The sequence below is a fragment of the Euprymna scolopes genome, chromosome 1, assembly GCF_053919585.1.
Source record: "Euprymna scolopes isolate OS-2025 chromosome 1, ASM5391958v1, whole genome shotgun sequence".
Lineage (NCBI taxonomy): Eukaryota > Metazoa > Mollusca > Cephalopoda > Sepiida > Sepiolidae > Euprymna > Euprymna scolopes.
The window spans coordinates 190,680,695-190,699,957 of NC_136482.1; the positions used below are offsets into that span (position 1 = coordinate 190,680,695).

General features: G+C 29.9%; 1 protein-coding gene across 1 annotated transcript in view; it reads left to right on the plus strand.

Moving 5' to 3' along the window:
- Positions 1-19,263, plus strand: part of LOC145278306 (C-signal-like) — a 50,267-nt gene that overhangs the window by 8,551 nt on the left and 22,453 nt on the right. The window contains exons 2-3 of the mRNA XM_080130601.1: positions 7,892-7,943; positions 11,069-11,256. Of these exons, the coding sequence (XP_079986727.1) occupies positions 7,892-7,943; positions 11,069-11,256 (240 nt within the window). The remainder of the gene's footprint in view (positions 1-7,891; positions 7,944-11,068; positions 11,257-19,263) is intronic.

The following is a 19,263-nucleotide window of genomic DNA, read 5'->3' on the forward strand; positions in this document are numbered from 1 at the left end:
AGCAAAAAAAAAAAAAAAAAGGCGAACAAACGTAAAACTTCTTTAAAAAGAAATCGGAAAAACAAATAGCAAAAATAAGAGGAGAAAATGATGAACGTGTTCGGAAAAACAAAAAAAAACACATCGAAAAAAAAAATGCCATAAATAACCCTTCAATTTGGTAAAGTCCATGGAGCATTTCACTCAGTAGAAAGTATAGAATGGAAAGGCACGGTAAAATTCCATTCCAGATTTTTAAGCAACTACGAAGGAAAGAAAACCAAAACCGGCATTACTTCATAACTGTCCCTTGTGAACGATCCCGGAAATGGTGTAAGTGGTGGTGGGGGAAGGAGGAATTTATTAGAGAGAAAAGATTTTACTACTTCCATTGATTTAAACCGATTGTGGCATTGAACTCTCAACAGAAAAAATATAGGAATCTACGGTTATTGAGGAAGGGGAGAGGTAATATGCCTATAACACACCTCAGATATTGTGCTGCATGAAATTTGCATGAAATGTCTAGATTTTTAATCCTATTAAGGTCAAAATCATAGGGGGAAAAATGAGTTCATTATATATATATATATATATAGGGATTACAAGATTGTTTCAGTCAATCGCCTGTGTTGAAGTTGTTTTAATCAACAGCCGTGGCAATTAGTTGTTCAATGATCATACATCAATTTTAGTCCTACGTATTTAGTAAAACCCAATAATGGATGCTCATGTTAAGTGTTGTGAGGATTTTATTCACATATTTTAGAACTCTGGCAGAGTGAAAAATAGATATGACATCGAAAAGCATACTTGCCTGGTTGATTAAGACTGGTCGTCTCATCTTCTCGATTGCAAAATTATGTTGCATCATTTTGCTGCTCAGCCGAGCCTGGTAGTTAAGACTCTATAAGAAGTGGTAGGAAAAAATCTGAGAAGATTATCATTAGTCTCTTGCTTTAGCTTCATTTAAACAATGTTCCAATGGAAAATGGCAGATAATTCCGTCAAAGAAGTGAAACCAAAATCAGCATTCTTTGCTGATTAGAAAGGCGAGGGTTGTTTTACTGTACACATAGATTCGAAAAAGTTGTCAAAAAACAAATATATAACAAATGTTATCAAAGGCAAGATAAGTTACTTTTCTACCTAACTGAATATGTTTTTAGTGTTTTTTATTCAATGTAGCATGTTTATTCAGCTTGAAAAACATGCAGTGTTTACCGATGTAGTGGAAAATTTAAAATGGCGCCCTACTCTCTCTTTGACACGGTAAGCTTGGGAAAAGGAGTTAAAAACATAAAATATGCAAAATACTGTTAAAAACCTACTGAATATATGTCAGCCCATGTCACGGTAACATATATTGAGCAAGTTTTTAACCGTATTTTGTCTATTTTTTTATTTATAACTCCTTTTCCCAAACATACCATGCCAAAGAGAGAGTCGGGCCCCATTTTAAATTTTCCAATCATCAGTAAACATTGTATGTTTTTCGATCTGAATAAACATGTTACATTAACTAAAAATATATCCAGTTAGGTAGAAAAGTAACTTCTCTTGCCTTTGATAACATTTATCTGTTATATATTTATTTTTTGACAACTTTTTCGAATCTATGTATACAGTAATACAAACCCAAAGGTGATATTATGTCAAGAAAAGAACACCTAACGTAATACGTTAAATGGTTTCAAAGGTACCATGGCAATATTGGACACCAAAGCCTTGAATTAATAAGAATATTAAAAATGAGTTTGTCATGCATGAAAGATTTGCTTGGACTAAAGTTTTCAGTTTAAACATGCTCATGCTCGCTGGTTAAAACTTCAAATCAACCTATGAGAAAGGCTGTAATTAAGACAATGTGTTAAACCAATCAACCAATGAAGTGACACGATTGAAGTCATGTAATTTCTCACAGTGTAAACATTTTGGTGTCACTGCCATCCTCCGTAAGTTGCGCCTGTCTGTTTTTTGAATTAATAAGTCCAGGCAGGTAGTTAAATCTGTTATTTCTTACATAAATAACATGAAGAAATATGATTTGATGTCCTTTAATTATCCTAAAGTTACTAATTTACCCAAACATAGAATTCATTTTATCAGGCCCTTCTTTCATACAGGAATAGATTTTACTGGCCATTTGTTGGTAGAAGAACAAGACACAATGGAGAAAATGTATATTTTGATAATTACATGCTTCAGTGTGAGAGCAAGCCATATGAAATTGGTTGACGACATGTTTACCCATGCGTGATTCTTGCCTTTGTGAGATTTTTTAATTTGTATGACATTTCTACCTATATTTATTCTGACAATGCCGGTTGCTTTATAGCTGGTTGTAATATGATTAGAAAAGTATTTGTGTCTGAATTTGAGAAAATTCAGTTCATCTATATATATAAAAAACGAAAATGTGTGTTATTGTGTATGTCCACAAAAGGCTTTTTTCGTTGGCCTTCTCGGTCGGCTTGCTCCTTAAAACTTTTTATATCACGTCTAAATCGTAATAACTACGACTTAAGAATGGGGGTCGCAGCTATCTTTAATTTGCCCGACTTTTACCAGCTATTTTCGATCGCCGCGTCTTTGAAAAGTGATGGGGTGGGGGAAACAGTAACTGGCTTGCAGCACAAAACTAGGTCAAACATCATGCCACTTAACTTCCTCTCACCTGTATCTTTCACTTTATAAACCTTAACTTAACACGCTTATAAATTCCTCTCCCCTCGTGGCCAGGTCTCAGGTGTTTTTCCATTTTCTTTCCACCTTCGCGTCAAGGCTTCGGGGTTCAAGCCTACCTTCCTATTAAAACTTTTTTTTTTTTTTTACACCTCCAAACACCCGCCCAATATTCCCCCTCCCCAACACCTCCAAACACCCGGGAAACGCCGGGTACCTCCCACTAGTCTATAATATAAATATCACCTGTCTGTTCAAATGTATGTATGTCTTGCAAAAACTTTCGACAGAGGCGACAGATTTTCACAAGATTGATATCATTTTGAAGCTCAACCCTTCCGACAACAACTATAAAAAAATTGGCCAAAAACATTAATTCTTTCACCCTCAACTGGGCACTTTTCTACAGGGAGGGGGTGTTTTTTTTCGCCGATATTTTCGAAAGTCATCGCCTCTTTTCGATTGTCTAGCCTTAACTTAAACTTATGTCACTTCCAATTTGGCGATGAACGCAACAGTTAACGTGCCCATTTTTTTTTTTTTTTCCACTTTCTTTTCCTCTTTCGTGATACAAGTTCGAGCTTGCCTGCCTGCCTGCCTTCTACCACTGTTTTTTTTTTTTTTTTTGCTCAACACACACCTACAAACACCCGGGGGCAACGCCAGGCACACAGGCTAGTACAACATAAAACATCTTACCATTCCAATGTATTCAGTTTGGTTTGGAAGTGTATGGGAGCGTCTTATTAAGATGATAAAATGTTTGTTTATTGGTGGGAATAAAAAAACTACCATACTTTGAGTTGCTTACTATATTATCAGTAGGCCTATGACAAGAGAATATTTTTATCATTGTTTTGACTCTCAAGTATAGATCCGACACAGTTAGACACAGTTAATCAATCAAGAACCACATCACTCTATCTAAAACATATAAGATATTAACTGATATATACCCGAGAGTCAAAATAATGAAAAGAATATTCCCTTGTTATCAGATATTCAGAATTTTGTGAATTCATGCCCACTTATAGATGTTCAGGAGATTCTAATTTGGATGTTATTTCTCCAAATGACTTCCTTTACTTTCATTATAAAAATTCTGTATTTTTAAATGCCAATGATAATTTCTTTGGAAATGAATTATCTCCAAGGTCTGATCTTATATATAGCTTAGAAAAAAGAGATTTCTTACTTAAAAAATTCTACAACTCAATATATGTTACCGTGACGTAGGTGGACATATATTCGGTGGGTTTCTAATAATATGTTGTATAATTTGTTTGTTTAAACTCATTTTCCCAAACTTAGCGTGCTCAACAGCGAGCATGCCGCCATTTTTCTTTTTCAAATATATCGATAAACATTGTATGATTTTCGAACCGATTACACGTTTTAAAGTGAGTAAAACCTCTAAAGATTTTTCCAGATAGGTAGAAGAGTAACTTATATTGTCTTTGATAACATTTATTTATTTATTTTTTTTATTTTTTACATGGGGATCACCACTTATCAAGGCCCGTAAGCCACTCGGGGATAAGAGTTATTTTGTGTACAATAATCAATGGGATAATATCGTAATAGTTGGTATTAGAGATTTGATAAAGTGTCTTACTTAAGGGGGGCGATTAATCAGGAATTTCTTTATGTTAGACATGAAGACGTCCAAGTTGTAGTCAGGTTGGAAACAGACAAACGGAAGAGAATTCCACAGGCGTGCACTACTCAGAAAAAGGCTATGTTCATGGAATCTACGTTTTGATTTAGGCACAGATAAAGAGTGGGGGTAATTACTGACAGTGGTTTTAGCTAGACGGGTGTTTATCATAAAGGATTGGCGAGGGGGGACCAGAGATTGGAGCTCGGACGAGCACTTGCCATGGAAATAACGATAAAACAAAGAAGGCTCGCAACGTCTCTTCTGTGGGAGAGAGGTTGCAGGGAAGAGAAGAGAGCATCCCCCACTAAGCCACGAAGTCTATTTTGTACTTTGTCAAGGCAGAATAGGCTGTTTTTTGAAGCTCCAGCCCAGATATGGCAGCAGTACTCCATCTTTGGACGTACTTGGCTTTTATAGAGATAGAGAATTGCATTTATTTTTTGGCCACTTTTTCGAATCTATGTGCATAGTAACACAAACCCGAGTGTCTTTTTACTGGGAGTGGTGCTGGGGCTGGATATCATCGACATGGAAATAAAAAAAAAAAAGGTCCTTTTTCAGAATTCTACCCAACTAAAAAAAAAAAAAAATACAGCTTTATTTTGCACATACCCCTCACAGAACAAAAATCACGTAAATTGATCAAATTATTAAATTATTATTTTTTGTAAGTTTGACCAGAATTCTATAAAAAAGATAACGAAAAATTTATAAGATGTAAATGCTCATGACTGAAAAAAAAATATTGTATACTAAAAATCATGTAGTTTAATTTTTAAATAATAAAATCAGATTTTGTGGCTAAGCAAGCAACGATAATATTATGAAGCCATCTTGAAAACAAGGGCGATAATTCTAAATATTTCAAACCTGCGAGAATTTAGGAAAAACATTGTTAAAAACATACATTTTCATAGCAATCACCGTTTTCAACACCCACGTGTATCAGAATGTGCAAAGACACAACGTCCTGATGAAGTCACTAACACACATGGAATTAAAGAACTATGTTATGTTTCTGCGTGTAGAGATACAGCAAACAGGCTGGAAATTTCAAGAATATCCCGATATAAAGATTTGCTGCGAAAATCAAATCAGTTTTTCTCTTGTTTCCTCAAGATGGGTTGTCAGAATAACTTCGCCATTGGCGTTAGAATTCCTTGTCTTGAATTTGCATGCTATGCATATGCACCTTAATCCCTATCATGGAAAGTTACCATATTGAATGGGAATTTAATTCTCCCTTTTTAAACAATGTTATTTCGGACTACTTTTTTGTTAGCTACGTGTGACACATAAAAATCAGTAATTTTAAACTCCATGTTATTCTCGCAAAATCCACACCTTGCTAATCCTGCATAACGAACACTCATTACAAGAAAACACTTACGTTGGAACGATTTGAATTAATATTCCTAACACGCAAATACGTGTTGTTTATTTCATATTAATACAGTGATTTCGAGTTCTTTGTCAGGTGTCATTATTTTCTGGAGTTATTTCTATATTTTTATGCATGTGAGAAAGTGATCTGGTACACCTTTCTATTATTCAGCAATCTGGTTAAATTTACCTTTTAACGGTCCCGTGGATACTCAACTCATTTCGACTTCAAGAGATTTGAGCACCTGCAACCTCGGTCCTAAAAATTGATAGATCCCAATTATGAATTGATGAATGCCAACTCACACTCTTACAAGTTAGTGACTCCATGGTTAGGTCCAAAAAATGGGTAACTCCTCTGTTGGTCCTACATTGGCAACCCCAACTACAGAAGCAACACATGACCCCAACTACAGAAGTAATACTCAACCTTAATTAATCAAGTTCTAGTCCACCACCTTACAGCTGCTAAACTTCTCTCAGACCACCAATGTGGATTTAGGCAAGCCCGTTCTACTGCAGATATTCTAACTGTAATCTCTGAACGTTTGTACCAAGCACTGGATAAGGTAGGGGAGGGGAGGGCAGTAGCCCTTGATATATCTAAAGCTTTTGACAGGGTATGGCACAATGGTCTTCTGATGAAAATAAATTCCTATGGTATTACTGTACGAATGCTTAGCATAATTAGATCCTTCTTAAATGAGAGAAGAATCCAGGTTATCTTCGATGGGCGTCTGCCCAAAAAATTTGATATAAATGTGGGTGTGCCACAGGGATCGATTCTTGGACCTTTGTTATTTCTGATATTCATAAATGACTTACTGATAAAATTGGTATGGGTATATTTGCTGATGACACCACGCTCTATAGCAGGCATGTGGGGAAAACTAATGAGCACATATCTAAGACAAAGCTCGTTTCCTTCAATAATTACATGAAACCTTACCAACTACGAATAGCTTTGGTTAGAGATATTTTACCTGAGAGCACTTCGTTCAAGCTCCTTGGCTTAACGTTCACAAGAAACATGAGTTGGAATAGATACATCAAGATTATTGCTAAGGCTGCTGCAAAGAAGTTGGGCTCTCTCTATCATGCTAGAAAGTTACTTACGCCTGAAAGTATCCTGTACCTCTACAAAGCCACCATTCGTTCATGTATGGAATACTGTTGTCACATTTGGGCTGGTGCGGTACATCTACTACTAGTCTCTTGCTCCTGGACAGGGTCCAAAAGAGAGTCGCCAACCTAATAGGTCTCGAACTGTCATCTAAACTTCAGGCCCTGTCCCATCGACGAAATATTACATCCCTCTGCCTGTTTTACAAGTATTTTAATGGTGGATGCTCTGACGAACTACAAGCTTTGCACCCCCTCGACGAAAATACCTCCGACAAACCTGACAAGCAGCAAAATTCCACCCCGACACAGTTGAGATCCCTAGATGTAAGAAAGCCTTTTACTCTAATAGCTTCTTCCCCAGAACTGCAGGAGTTTGGAATTGTCTTCCGGTTTCCTGCTTCCCCAACTGTACTGCCATGCAGAAGTTCAAGTGTAATGTGAACAGACATCTTGCTGCTAAACTCCCTACATAGTACCCCTGTAACTTAGGTCTCTGATAGTAGCCACCTACATCAAAGTGGCAACGTGCCTTGTTTGGGGTGGAAATGTAATTAAAAAAAAATCAAAAATCAAAAAAAAGCCAACTAGAGAAGCCACGTGCGACTTCTGCACGTCCTTCTACAGGGCTTCTTCATTATTAAAGCAAAATTCAAAAATCAAAATATTGACTTTCAAGTAAAACTAATCATATCTAATTAATTGTCATGTCATAGTAATGAACATATCCAAAAATTACGAAAAACGATACGGTAGAAAATTAATTATTAATGAAAATAGTTTTTGAAGACAATTAGCAAAAATTAAGTTTTGCTGAAAAAAAGAAACTGGTGAGTCCGACTTGTAACAATTATTCTTATAATTATTTTCTGAAATCTTAGGCCAATTTAGCAAAACTCAATTTTCACTAATTGTTTTTGAAAACTGTTTTCATTAATAATTAATTTTCTATTGTATCGTATATTGTTTTTTGTTTGTTTGTTTATTTATTTTTTTTTTACTTTTACACTCAAATCTTAAATAGAAAAATATACAAATCAAGTTTAACGATTTATTTTGTAGAAATTGCAGTCTTTGGCGAAAGACCACCCCAACATTCACATCATTCAAATTGGTGAGATCTTAATTTTTTATATTTTTGTAACTTTTTTGTAAAACAACTTCATGACAAATATTGTTTACGAGGCACCTCCGTAGCAACGTCATAGTTTCATGTGTTTATTTTTTCCTGTGTCAATTTCTATGGATAAGCATTGGCGCTATAATGGTTAATGGAAGTAATGTTTTCTTTTGCTATCGGCTTTTCATATTTACATAACAAAATAAATAGATTTTTTAACGACCTACACAGATGAAAGTAATTAAAATAAAATTAATTTTAATGTCTTCTGTTGACACTTATATATATAAAAATAATGTTGCTTAAAGGCCTTCGTACTTAATTTTGCTAGATTTTTAAAACATAGGTATATTTACGGCTTCAAAAACGTCACTACATAGAATGTTGTTTTAAAGCGTCGATAATGTAAACACGATTTTTTGTTTCGCATTTTCATTATTTTTGTATGCTGTAAAAATTTTTTTTTTAAATTAGCAGTTTATTTGAAGCTTCTTATTTTAAATGGTAAAAAAGTTAGGATGAAAATTTTAAATTACAGTTACATCGTGTTATATATGGGGGAGGTTAAAACTGGGACACACGTCAGAGGTACCTGTTGTTTACATTTCAAAACTGAACAAAACTAATTTCATTAACTTTTTAACATTTAATTCAAAATTCTTTATCTGTGCCTAAACATAAACGTAGATTCCATGAACAAAGTTTCTTACAACTGCATCCCTGTGGAACTGTTTCCCTGCTTTCCAGTTGACTACAATATGGTCGTCTAACCTAAGCCGTCCCCTTAAGTAATCCAATTTATCAAATTTCCACTACTAACGATTGCTACGATATTGTCCCATTGATTACTGTACACTCATTAACCCTTATCCTTGAGGGGCCTCCGGGCCTTGATAAGTGGTGACTCCTTTGTAAAAAAAAAAAAGAAAAAAGTTTTCTCAAAAGATTTTCTTTTTACTTCAAATTGTGTTTATGTGTGATGAAACTTACAGTTCGTTTTTAAGCTATTCAAACTTTGATCTGAGTATGCTCAGTTGATAATTCAGTTTGATAAAACATGCATATGAGAAAAGATAAGCAAAATAAATTATAATATTGAAAAGTTCAATAATTTTCAATCAAATATCTATTATCTTTTTCATTTATTGGAATACTTTGAGATGAGTAATTTGTGTATTTATTTATTTACAGATTATTATCCTCATCCTCATAGGTGTTGTTTCTTTTTGGCCAATTCATTCTCTAGTCTTCTTCAGGTGACACAGTGGATAGAGGCGGAATCTTTATGATTCCCGGTAAACATTGTCTGAAGATAGTGGTTTCAATCCTACCCAAAGCAGGCCAGAGGATTAGTCGGCCAAAAACATGGACACGACAACAACTATGAAAGGTCATAATTACTGAGAATACAGACACAAGACTCAGCGTTCCTATCCTGTCACGGTTAATCACCTAAAGAAGGCCAGAGGATGAGTTGGCTGACACATGGTGAAACAACCACAACTATGAAGATAAGGATAACAGTCTGCAAATAAATAAATAAATGTTTATTTACGGGGTTAAAACTACAAGTTGGTTGGTTGGTTGTTTTTGTTTTACGGCATATCAACCCTTTTCAGGTTATTTAATGCCGAATCCAGTGATTTTGAAGAAAATTTTTTTTAATAGAATATTTTGGTTGTTTTCAAGTCGGTTTCTATTTAACCCATAGTTGGGACCCTAACAGGTACTACCACTCCGGGTCAGAGTGGGCCTGGGAGCAATGGTAATTAAAGGGTGGCTCCACACTCCCCAAAGCCCGCAAGTTGAGGCCTCACCACTGGATATAGTTTAAGGTCATATTCAGGACCCCCATTGAGGGACTTTTACCCTCTGCAGGGGTGCAGTCGGCGTATTCTAATGCCCCACCGACAGGGCCATAAACTACAAGTAAAACTAAAATCTATAGATTACCCCCTCTCCCCCACAAGTGAGTTTTATAGAATAAGAGACAACGAAATGGATGTTTCATTCTATATTGAAAAGCAACTTTATTTGTCATCTTTGTGTACAACAGAGAGGAACGAGTTAGTAGGAGAGTTCAGTGTTTGTGTGCGCTTGTATTTATAGTAGTCGTGAAAAGAGTTCCTGATGTGAAGACGAAGATTAGATATAGGTTAGGCCTGTTGAAAGAGAGAGAAAAATGTTCAACTTGTTTATATGTGGTAGGAGTGTGCGTCCGATAGTAGAAATGGGACAAAGAGTTAGTGTCTTGTGATAGGAAAGAGTGCGGGTGTGAAACGCATGTGAAAGCAAGTTTTGACGATAGCCATGTTGGCTTGTGATACTCATGTTAGCCTTGGGCCAAACGCCCAGGCGAAATTTGCTGCCCAGCAGGGCCAGGAGGAAAGAGGAAGAGAGTTTGTGATTTCGCCTTTTATTTACTCGGTCACGTGATTGAGAGCTGGCTTGTGATTGGACAAGCCAGGGAGAAAATGGATTTCAAATCTCGAGCCACAAGAATTAGCTTCTGCCTGTGATTGTAGCAAGTTTTGATTGCTACAGTTTTTATGTTTGATAAAATATTTGCACATTCAACATGTTTTTATGGTAATCAAGACAAAACAACTTTATAGTTAAGTATTTAGAGATTTATAAAAAATTGGAACTGGGAATTTACTACGGAACTGGTAATTGTAGTGAATTCAGGGAAAATGTTGGAATTATCCCATCACTAATGTGTGTATATATATATATATATATATAATATTCTAATAAGTCATCATTATCAAGGAAAAAAGAAACACTGGAAGTTATAAGAATTAATGAAATGATTAAATTAACAGTTGAATGATAATGAATATTATGAGAGGATTGAAAATCTCCAAATACTACCCATTAAAAACAACAACCGACCCACAAAATGGCACTTCTTCCCTCCTTATCAAAAACATTGCTCATGGAATGTGAGGACTAAAGGACAAAATAGGGGTAAGTGAGAGTTACAAGGCTGCCGAAAGTAAACCCAAGATCCCTGTTCTATCTGTGTGCATGTACTACTTGTTCTATTGTGTGAATTATGCTATTGAAATGGAAACAACTGATTTTTCTCCAATAAATATTTTATTTTTTTATTTTAGATGTTCATCATGAAGCTTCCATAATTGCTGCTAAGAAGAAGGTGGAGAGTTATTTGGGAGAGTCAGGCTTGAATATATTGCTCAATAATGCCGGCATAAAAACTGGTCTCAAGTTTGACATGATTAATTCAGAAGATATGATGAAAACCTACAAGACCAATGTCGTTGGACCTTGTCTTATGGTCAAGGTCTGGTTCTATTCTATTTTATTCATTTTATTATTTTGACCTATTTATTCAGTTATCCGGTATATTTTCGAGGTATTTCATTGTTGCATTACTTTTGCCGTTTTCTAAACGGTGATAAATGATTTGGTATCTCCAACGAAACATGTTCCAACAGATATTTTAATTAACGGAATTTATCACATATTTAATTACGGAGACATTAAGATAAATTATTAGTGGTTATTATTACTAGCAGTTGAAGCAGTATTTGTAATTTTATGATTAGTAGTAGTTGTAGTAGTATATGTATTATTATTAGTAGTAGTTTGCTGTAAAAATTATACTTTTCTGGGGGAAAAAAAAACGTTTATTTACTTAAGAAAAGGAAAGTTAAGAGTTACAAGAAATAGTGCTGAAGAATTTTTAATGATTCTAACCATAAATTCAGTCACTGAAAATGTGTTTTGCAACGTCTTTTTTATGACACATTCTTAAAGTAATTAAGAATTTTTTATTAAAATAATGCATCATTTTTACACCAAAAGAATTACTACTTATAATAATAATAATGATGCAAGCGTTAACACTACTACTACTACTACTACTACTACTACTACTACTACTACTAATAATAATAATAATTAAAAGTAAACATTTTTTATTAAAAAAATATTCTTATTCAAAAAATATTTACTACTATTACTACTACTACTACTACTAATAATAATAATAATAATAATAAAATAATAATAATAAAATAGTAATAATACTAATGATACTACTACTAATAATAATAAAATAATAAAAGTAATAATACTAATAATAATAATTATAATAAAAATATAATTAATAATATTAAAAAAAATAATAATTATACTAATAATACTACTACTACTAATAATAAAAATAATAATACTACTAGTAATAATACTACTAATAATAATGATAATAATAATTCGTCTTAGAATGTCTCCATGATTAAATATGTGATAAATTCCTTCAGTTAAAATATCTGTTGGCGGAAGTGAACCAACAATAAAATGCCTTGAGAAATATGCCGTATAACCATTTTATATATATTCATATTAACTTAATCATATATATATATATATATATATATATATATGTATATATATAAAAATGTAACTCTTGGTTCGTTTGCAATTAATAGTCTAAAAAACCACTGGACGGATGGCTTCCACGTTTTGGTATAATATGTTTACTATATCCATGTGTGTTTTTATATATTTCTTTTTAATTATAACATTATACTTAATTTTTCTATGGTAAATAGGTGGTTTTCTTTGTACTGATAGGCCATTTTTTTTATTTAGGGACAATTATTTATTACCGCTTCCTGTCACGTGACCAGTGTTTCCAATTTAGCGGTTTTCCTGCTAGATCTTGAGATTTCGTTTGCAATCTGGCAGGGAATTCTCGAAAATTTGGAGATATTTCGCACCCACACACCCACAATTTTAGATTAAAAAATAAAGAAAAGCGCTTGAAAATACTTTAAAACATAAAATAAACTCATTCATGTAAGTAAAAAAAAGTAGCATTTATTGCCTTTGGTAACAATTATTTATTGATTATTTGTTTTGTTTTTCACCTTTTTTTCGGCTAACCATTCATAAATCTCACTATAAAATCGATTTTTCCAAGTACATTTTCGGTGGGGGGGGGGGGGGGTATTCCAACCTCCGAAGTTTATTTTAAAATATAATCTAAGCAATCACGCTCAATTTAGAAGTATTTAATCGAAAATTGTAAAAAGCAAGAAACAACAGCAAAAAAAAAAAAAAAACTTATACCAATACAGTAGAATTTAATTATCAAAATACTTTTAACATGCTAAAACAAAGTTTTTTTTTTTTTTTTATTTTTCTAATTTCAAAATATGTTGCACCATTATTGTGATGTTTAATTTGCAGTATATTTCAATTTAACTTTTATTATAAAAAGTTTGAGTTTACGATTTGTTTCTTGCAAAAAAAAAAAAAAAAAAAATACCCTCTCTGAAAAAAACAGGTAAAACTAGCTGATAAAATATATAAGCCTTCTGGGGAGCTAACCGCTTCAATATAATTCCAGAAACATATAGTAAGAAAACACGGAACATTTTATATATTGATTATACTATATTTATAATTTTTTTAGTGTAGGAAGTTAAAATATTGTTTTTTTTTGGGGGGGGGGGAATTAACGATTTTTGAAAATTTCAGATGATAAAAGTTAAAAATCTAGCGATTTTTCTGGACATTTCTTTCTCCTGACCTCGCGGGTTTTTTTAAATGTCAGAAAAGGATATTTTGGTCTCACAGGCTTAATGTAAACATAATGTGTTTACAATATCGGTAAATTTTCAATGGGTTTAATCTCATGATTATTGATAATGTAACCATGTGATTGAAATTTGATTTAAATTAACCGCATGTGGTCGCTTTGCTATCAAATATTCATCGAAAAATGGTAGGTACAGACAATGAATGCCGATGCTCAAAGTGTATAAACATTTTGACCCTTCCCTTTACTTAAAAATTCACTAAAAATCAGGAAATTAATCAATTTTAATAATAATTTCAGTATTTATCAAATAATGATCGCAGAATATAATGAACTAATTATATTTACTTAACACTTAGTGAAAATGTTTTATTTTGTTTAAACAAAAAATACCTTTACTAAAGTTATGGTTTTCGGTAGTAAATAAAAACGCAAGAATTTATTTTTGCTTTTTTTTATATAAATAAAGCATCATAATTTGTAACAATAAAAAATAATTTTTACAGGAACATTCCGAAAAAAGCCCCTAAAGTCCGTATTAATGAATTCGAAGAAAAATAAATTTCTCACATACTATCAGGAAATAAAAGATTCAATTAGATTCCTATTTCAGTCACCTAAATTATTTAAGGTGAAATGAGTTTAGGAATTTATAGCGAAACAAATATTTTTTTTTTTTTTTTTTTTTGCTTAAAAAAAAATTTTCACAGAATGCTCTGCTTTACGGTTGTTGTAAAAATGGAATGGAAATTTGAATTTCGTTCCCTTTTAAATTCGGTACATTTTTACATTACGTCCAACTCATCATTCACATTTGACACGTGAACTTTTATAGCTTTTCGGGTATGCTGGCAAGGTTAGGGGTGTCTATTCCGAAAGCCGTTCTAACATGGGTAGATTGGTAGGTGTATCAGAAATTTCGTGAAAAATAGTGAATAATTCCACCCCGTCTTTCCGAGCTTATAACTCCTCGAAAAATGTAATTCAAGCTCTAATTTTTTTTTTCAATTAAAGGAGCAAGGACCAAGGTTTCATTAAAAACAAAAAACAAAAAAACAAACAACGTGGTTTTTTTTTTTTAAAAAAGGTTTTAAACTTCGGACTTTACAGGTAAATTTCTATAAACACTACTTTTTTTTGTTTTAAATTTGAATATATTATTTATTGACCTTTTCTCTTCAATTTCTGATATATAACACTTTGGTGAGTAAATTAATTATTTACTTTTTAATAGACATTTCAAAATTGGAGGCGTGAATTATTCGACCCCTCTGTCTTTCTAAGCTTATAACTACTCGAAAAATGTAATTCAAGCCCTAATTTTTTTTCAATTAAAGGAGCAAGTACCAACATTTCATTAAAAAAAAAACAAAAGAAAAAACGTGGTTTTAAAAAAAAAACTTCGAACTTTACAGGTAAATTTCTAAAAAGCACTACTTTTTTTGTTTTAAATTTGAATATATTATTGACCTTTTCTCTTCAATTTGTGATATATAAAACTTTGGTGTGTAAATTAATTATTTACTTTATAATAGACACTTGAAAATGGGGGGGCGTGAATGTAAAAAAAAACGTTTGTCTAAAATATTATATTCGGTTTATTGGAAAGAGCATAAAATTTCACATTGATCCTGAAAATATCGTAAAAATAGAATGAATAGAAAAATTTTTATAGATTTATAAAGTTTAAAAATTGAAAAATATTGAGTTCGTAAAATTCATTACTGTTTTTAAAAAAATAAAAAAAATATTTCTATTACTTTTAAAACAACTTTAATAGTTTATTTTGGAAGTATAATCCATAAAGAAAATAAACAACCCACTTTTAAAAGAGAAATTACGAGTTTTTTATATTTTATTCGCAGTTTCGTGATAGGGGTGTCATCTACTAGATTGGAGTGTTTATTCGTTGTAAACGTACCCGACAACCTATAAATGTCGACATTTCCAATGTGAATGGTAAGCTGGACTTATGTAAAAAATAACAAAAAGATATACCAAACTGACTTTTTCGTTTAAAAATGGAATTATTTCCCTTTCGTTATTAACTTTTTCTTTTTTTTTTTTTTTTTAAATATTTTGTGTTTTATATACATAAAGTACAATTGTTGAATGTTACTGTTTTGATTATATTCGTTTGGAGGGCACAATTAAAAAATTAAGAAAGATTAAAACAGAGTGAAATTTAAGTTTCTGTTCCATTTTTGCAACAACCGTAAAACAGCGCATACTCAGCAAGTTTTATCGTAATTTATAAGCATAATGTTGAAACACTAAATCAACATTTTATTTATTTTTCTGCATAATTAATGATGGAAGTATTTTTCTGTTTATTTTCTGAACATCTGTTAAAAAAAAAAATAATTTGTACATTCTAATGAAAAAAAGAATCAAACTTTTCTCTTCATTCACATAACTATTTACAGTGTTCATGTAAAGCATTCATCTGTTCTTTTTATAATAAAAATTCCGTTTTAAAAGAGAAACGTTTACTGCGAAATTTCTTTAAAAAAAAAAAAAAGTGCAAGTTTTCCTGAAAAAAAAACTTTCACCTAACCATTTATGGTAAAAAATTAATTTTTTTTTTTTGGAAAAAAATAACTTTTATTGATTAAAAAAAATTGCAAAAAATAATAAAAGTAAATACACGAACAAAATGCAATTTTTCTTGAGGAATATGTTCCATTTTAACAAACTGAGCCACAGCAACGCGTGGCCGGGTACAGCTAGTATATATATATATATATATATATATATATATATACTGTTTTAACAAAAACCAAGACTTCAAAGAAAGGCTATTCTTGTGAAAATTTTCAAACAACATATTGTTTGAATTTGTCAAAATGGTCTTGAAACAATTGTAACTAACAATGAAATACACTTTTTGTTGCTATCACCCATTTCTTGAAGTCTTGGTTTTTGTTAAAACAGTATATGAATGCTCAATTATGAAACATGATAATTTTGTAGCTTACTTTTTAAGTCATCTCACCTTTTTGGCTTAAATTTATTGGTATATGAACAATTACTGAATTATATTAACCCAGTATAATTCGGAATACTACAAATTTGTCTATTTTATATATATATATATATATAGGTTTGAGGTGTTCAAAAGTTTGAACTAATGAAGACAACGAGGTTGTTAAATAGTGCTCAATAAAAAGAGCAAAATATTTTTTTATTATTTGGGGTAAACCGTTACATATGGTCGCTACAAATAGCCATCTGTTTCAGTCAAAGAGACTTCATCAGGCGACCTGGAACCTCTCGATGCCAAAAAGAAAACCCTTTTTTCTTTTTGGTGTCGAGAGGTTTCAGGTCGCCTGATGAAGTCTCTTTGAAACAGATGGCTATTTGTAGCGACCATATGTAACTGTTTACCCCAAATAATTAAAAAAAAAGTATATATATATATATATATATATATATATATATATTAACTTATTCATATATATACAAGTTAGAAAAGCATTTCATCCAAGGCATGAAAATTGTTAAACAAAATGTTTTTACTATAGGCTTTAAAAACAAAGGTACAAGATTCAATTTGAAATTTATTTATCTTCAAAGTGCACTTTCATACATTTTACAAAGTAAGGTGTAAAAATTTAATACCTTACTTTGTAAAATTTATAAAAGTGCACTTTGAAGATAAATAAATTTCAAATTGAATCTTGTATCTTTATTTTTAAAGCCTATAGTAAAAACATTTTGTTTAACAATTTTCATGCCTTGGATGAAATGCTTTTCTAACTTGTATCATATCTTTTTAAGATTATATTTTATTTAATTTATTAATTTGGATTTAAAAAAAATGAATGTGGTTTTATCATGTATTTATAAAATGTCTCCTACTCTCTATTTCAGTTTGTATTTCTCCTCACACCACAACTTATTTTTGCAACCCTCTCTTTGTATTATTACAGGTCTGAATATTCTCTCTGTTTCAGTTTGTATTTCTCCTCACATCACAACTCATTTTTTGCCACACCCTCTTTGTCATACACGTCTGAATAATGAGACAATCTGAATTTTTTTAACAAAAACTTAAAAATAACTTTTCTAGATTAAATTTTTTTAATTTCTTTCAGAATAGAAAATCTTTACAATTTAATAAGGAACATATTCATATAGGTTTCATTAAAAATATTCAATAGATAACGAGAAAAATAGAGATAAAAATTTCAAAAGGACAGTATAACTGGTTACGCTCAATAGTAGTCCTCGCCAGCGAAAGTCTTTGTTATTCTATTATTATTATTATTTAAAACATTTTGTGCCCTGCTCTTTTGCACGAGGACTAATATATTAACTTAATATATATATAAATATATGTTTATTAATTATACAAAAGTTCAGAAAAACATTGGTACCGTCGGTTTCAAGCCCAACACAACAGGAAAACGTTAATGGTAACACATAAATGGAACCACGTAAAAAATGTTCAACTCTCGTAAGCCATCTTAATCGAGCACTTTGTCGGAACTCTTTCCCCAAAATACAGTAAATATATATTATTCATATATATATATTAACTTATTCATATATATATATATATATATATATATATATATATATATATATATATATATATATATATATAAATTATATATATATATATATATATAAAAATTATATATATATATATAAATTATATATATATATATAAATTATATATATATATAAATTATATATATATATATAAATTATATATATATATATATAAATTATATATATATATATATAAATAATAATAATTTATATATATATATATAATTTATATATATATATATAATTTATATATATATATATAATTTATATATATATATATATATAAATTATATATATATATATAAATTATATATATATATATAAATTATATATATATATATATAAATTATATATATATATATAAATAATAATAATTTATATATATATATATATAATTTATATATATATATATAATTTATATATATATATATAATTTATATATATATATATATATATAATTTATATATATATATATATAATTTATATATATATATATATAATTTATATATATATATATATAATTTATATATATATATATATAAATTATATATATATATATAAATTATATATATATATATATAAATTATATATATATATATATATAAATTATATATATATATATATATATAAATTATATATATATATATATATATAAATTATATATATATATATAAATTATATATATATATATAAATTATATATATATATATAAATTATATATATATATATAAATTATATATATATATATAAATTATATATATATATATATATATATAAATTATATATATATATATATATATATAAATTATATATATATATATATATAAATTATATATATATATATATATATAAAAATTATATATATATATATATATATATAAAACTTATATATATATATATAACTTATATATATATATATATAAAACATATATATATATAAAACTTATATATATATATAAAACTTATATATATATATAAAACTTATATATATATATATAAAACTTATATATATATATAAAACATATATATATATATAAAACATATATATATATATAAAACATATATATATATATAAAACATATATATATATATATATATATATATATATATGTATATATATATAAAACTTATATATATATATAAAACTTATATATATATATAAAACATATATATATATATAAAACA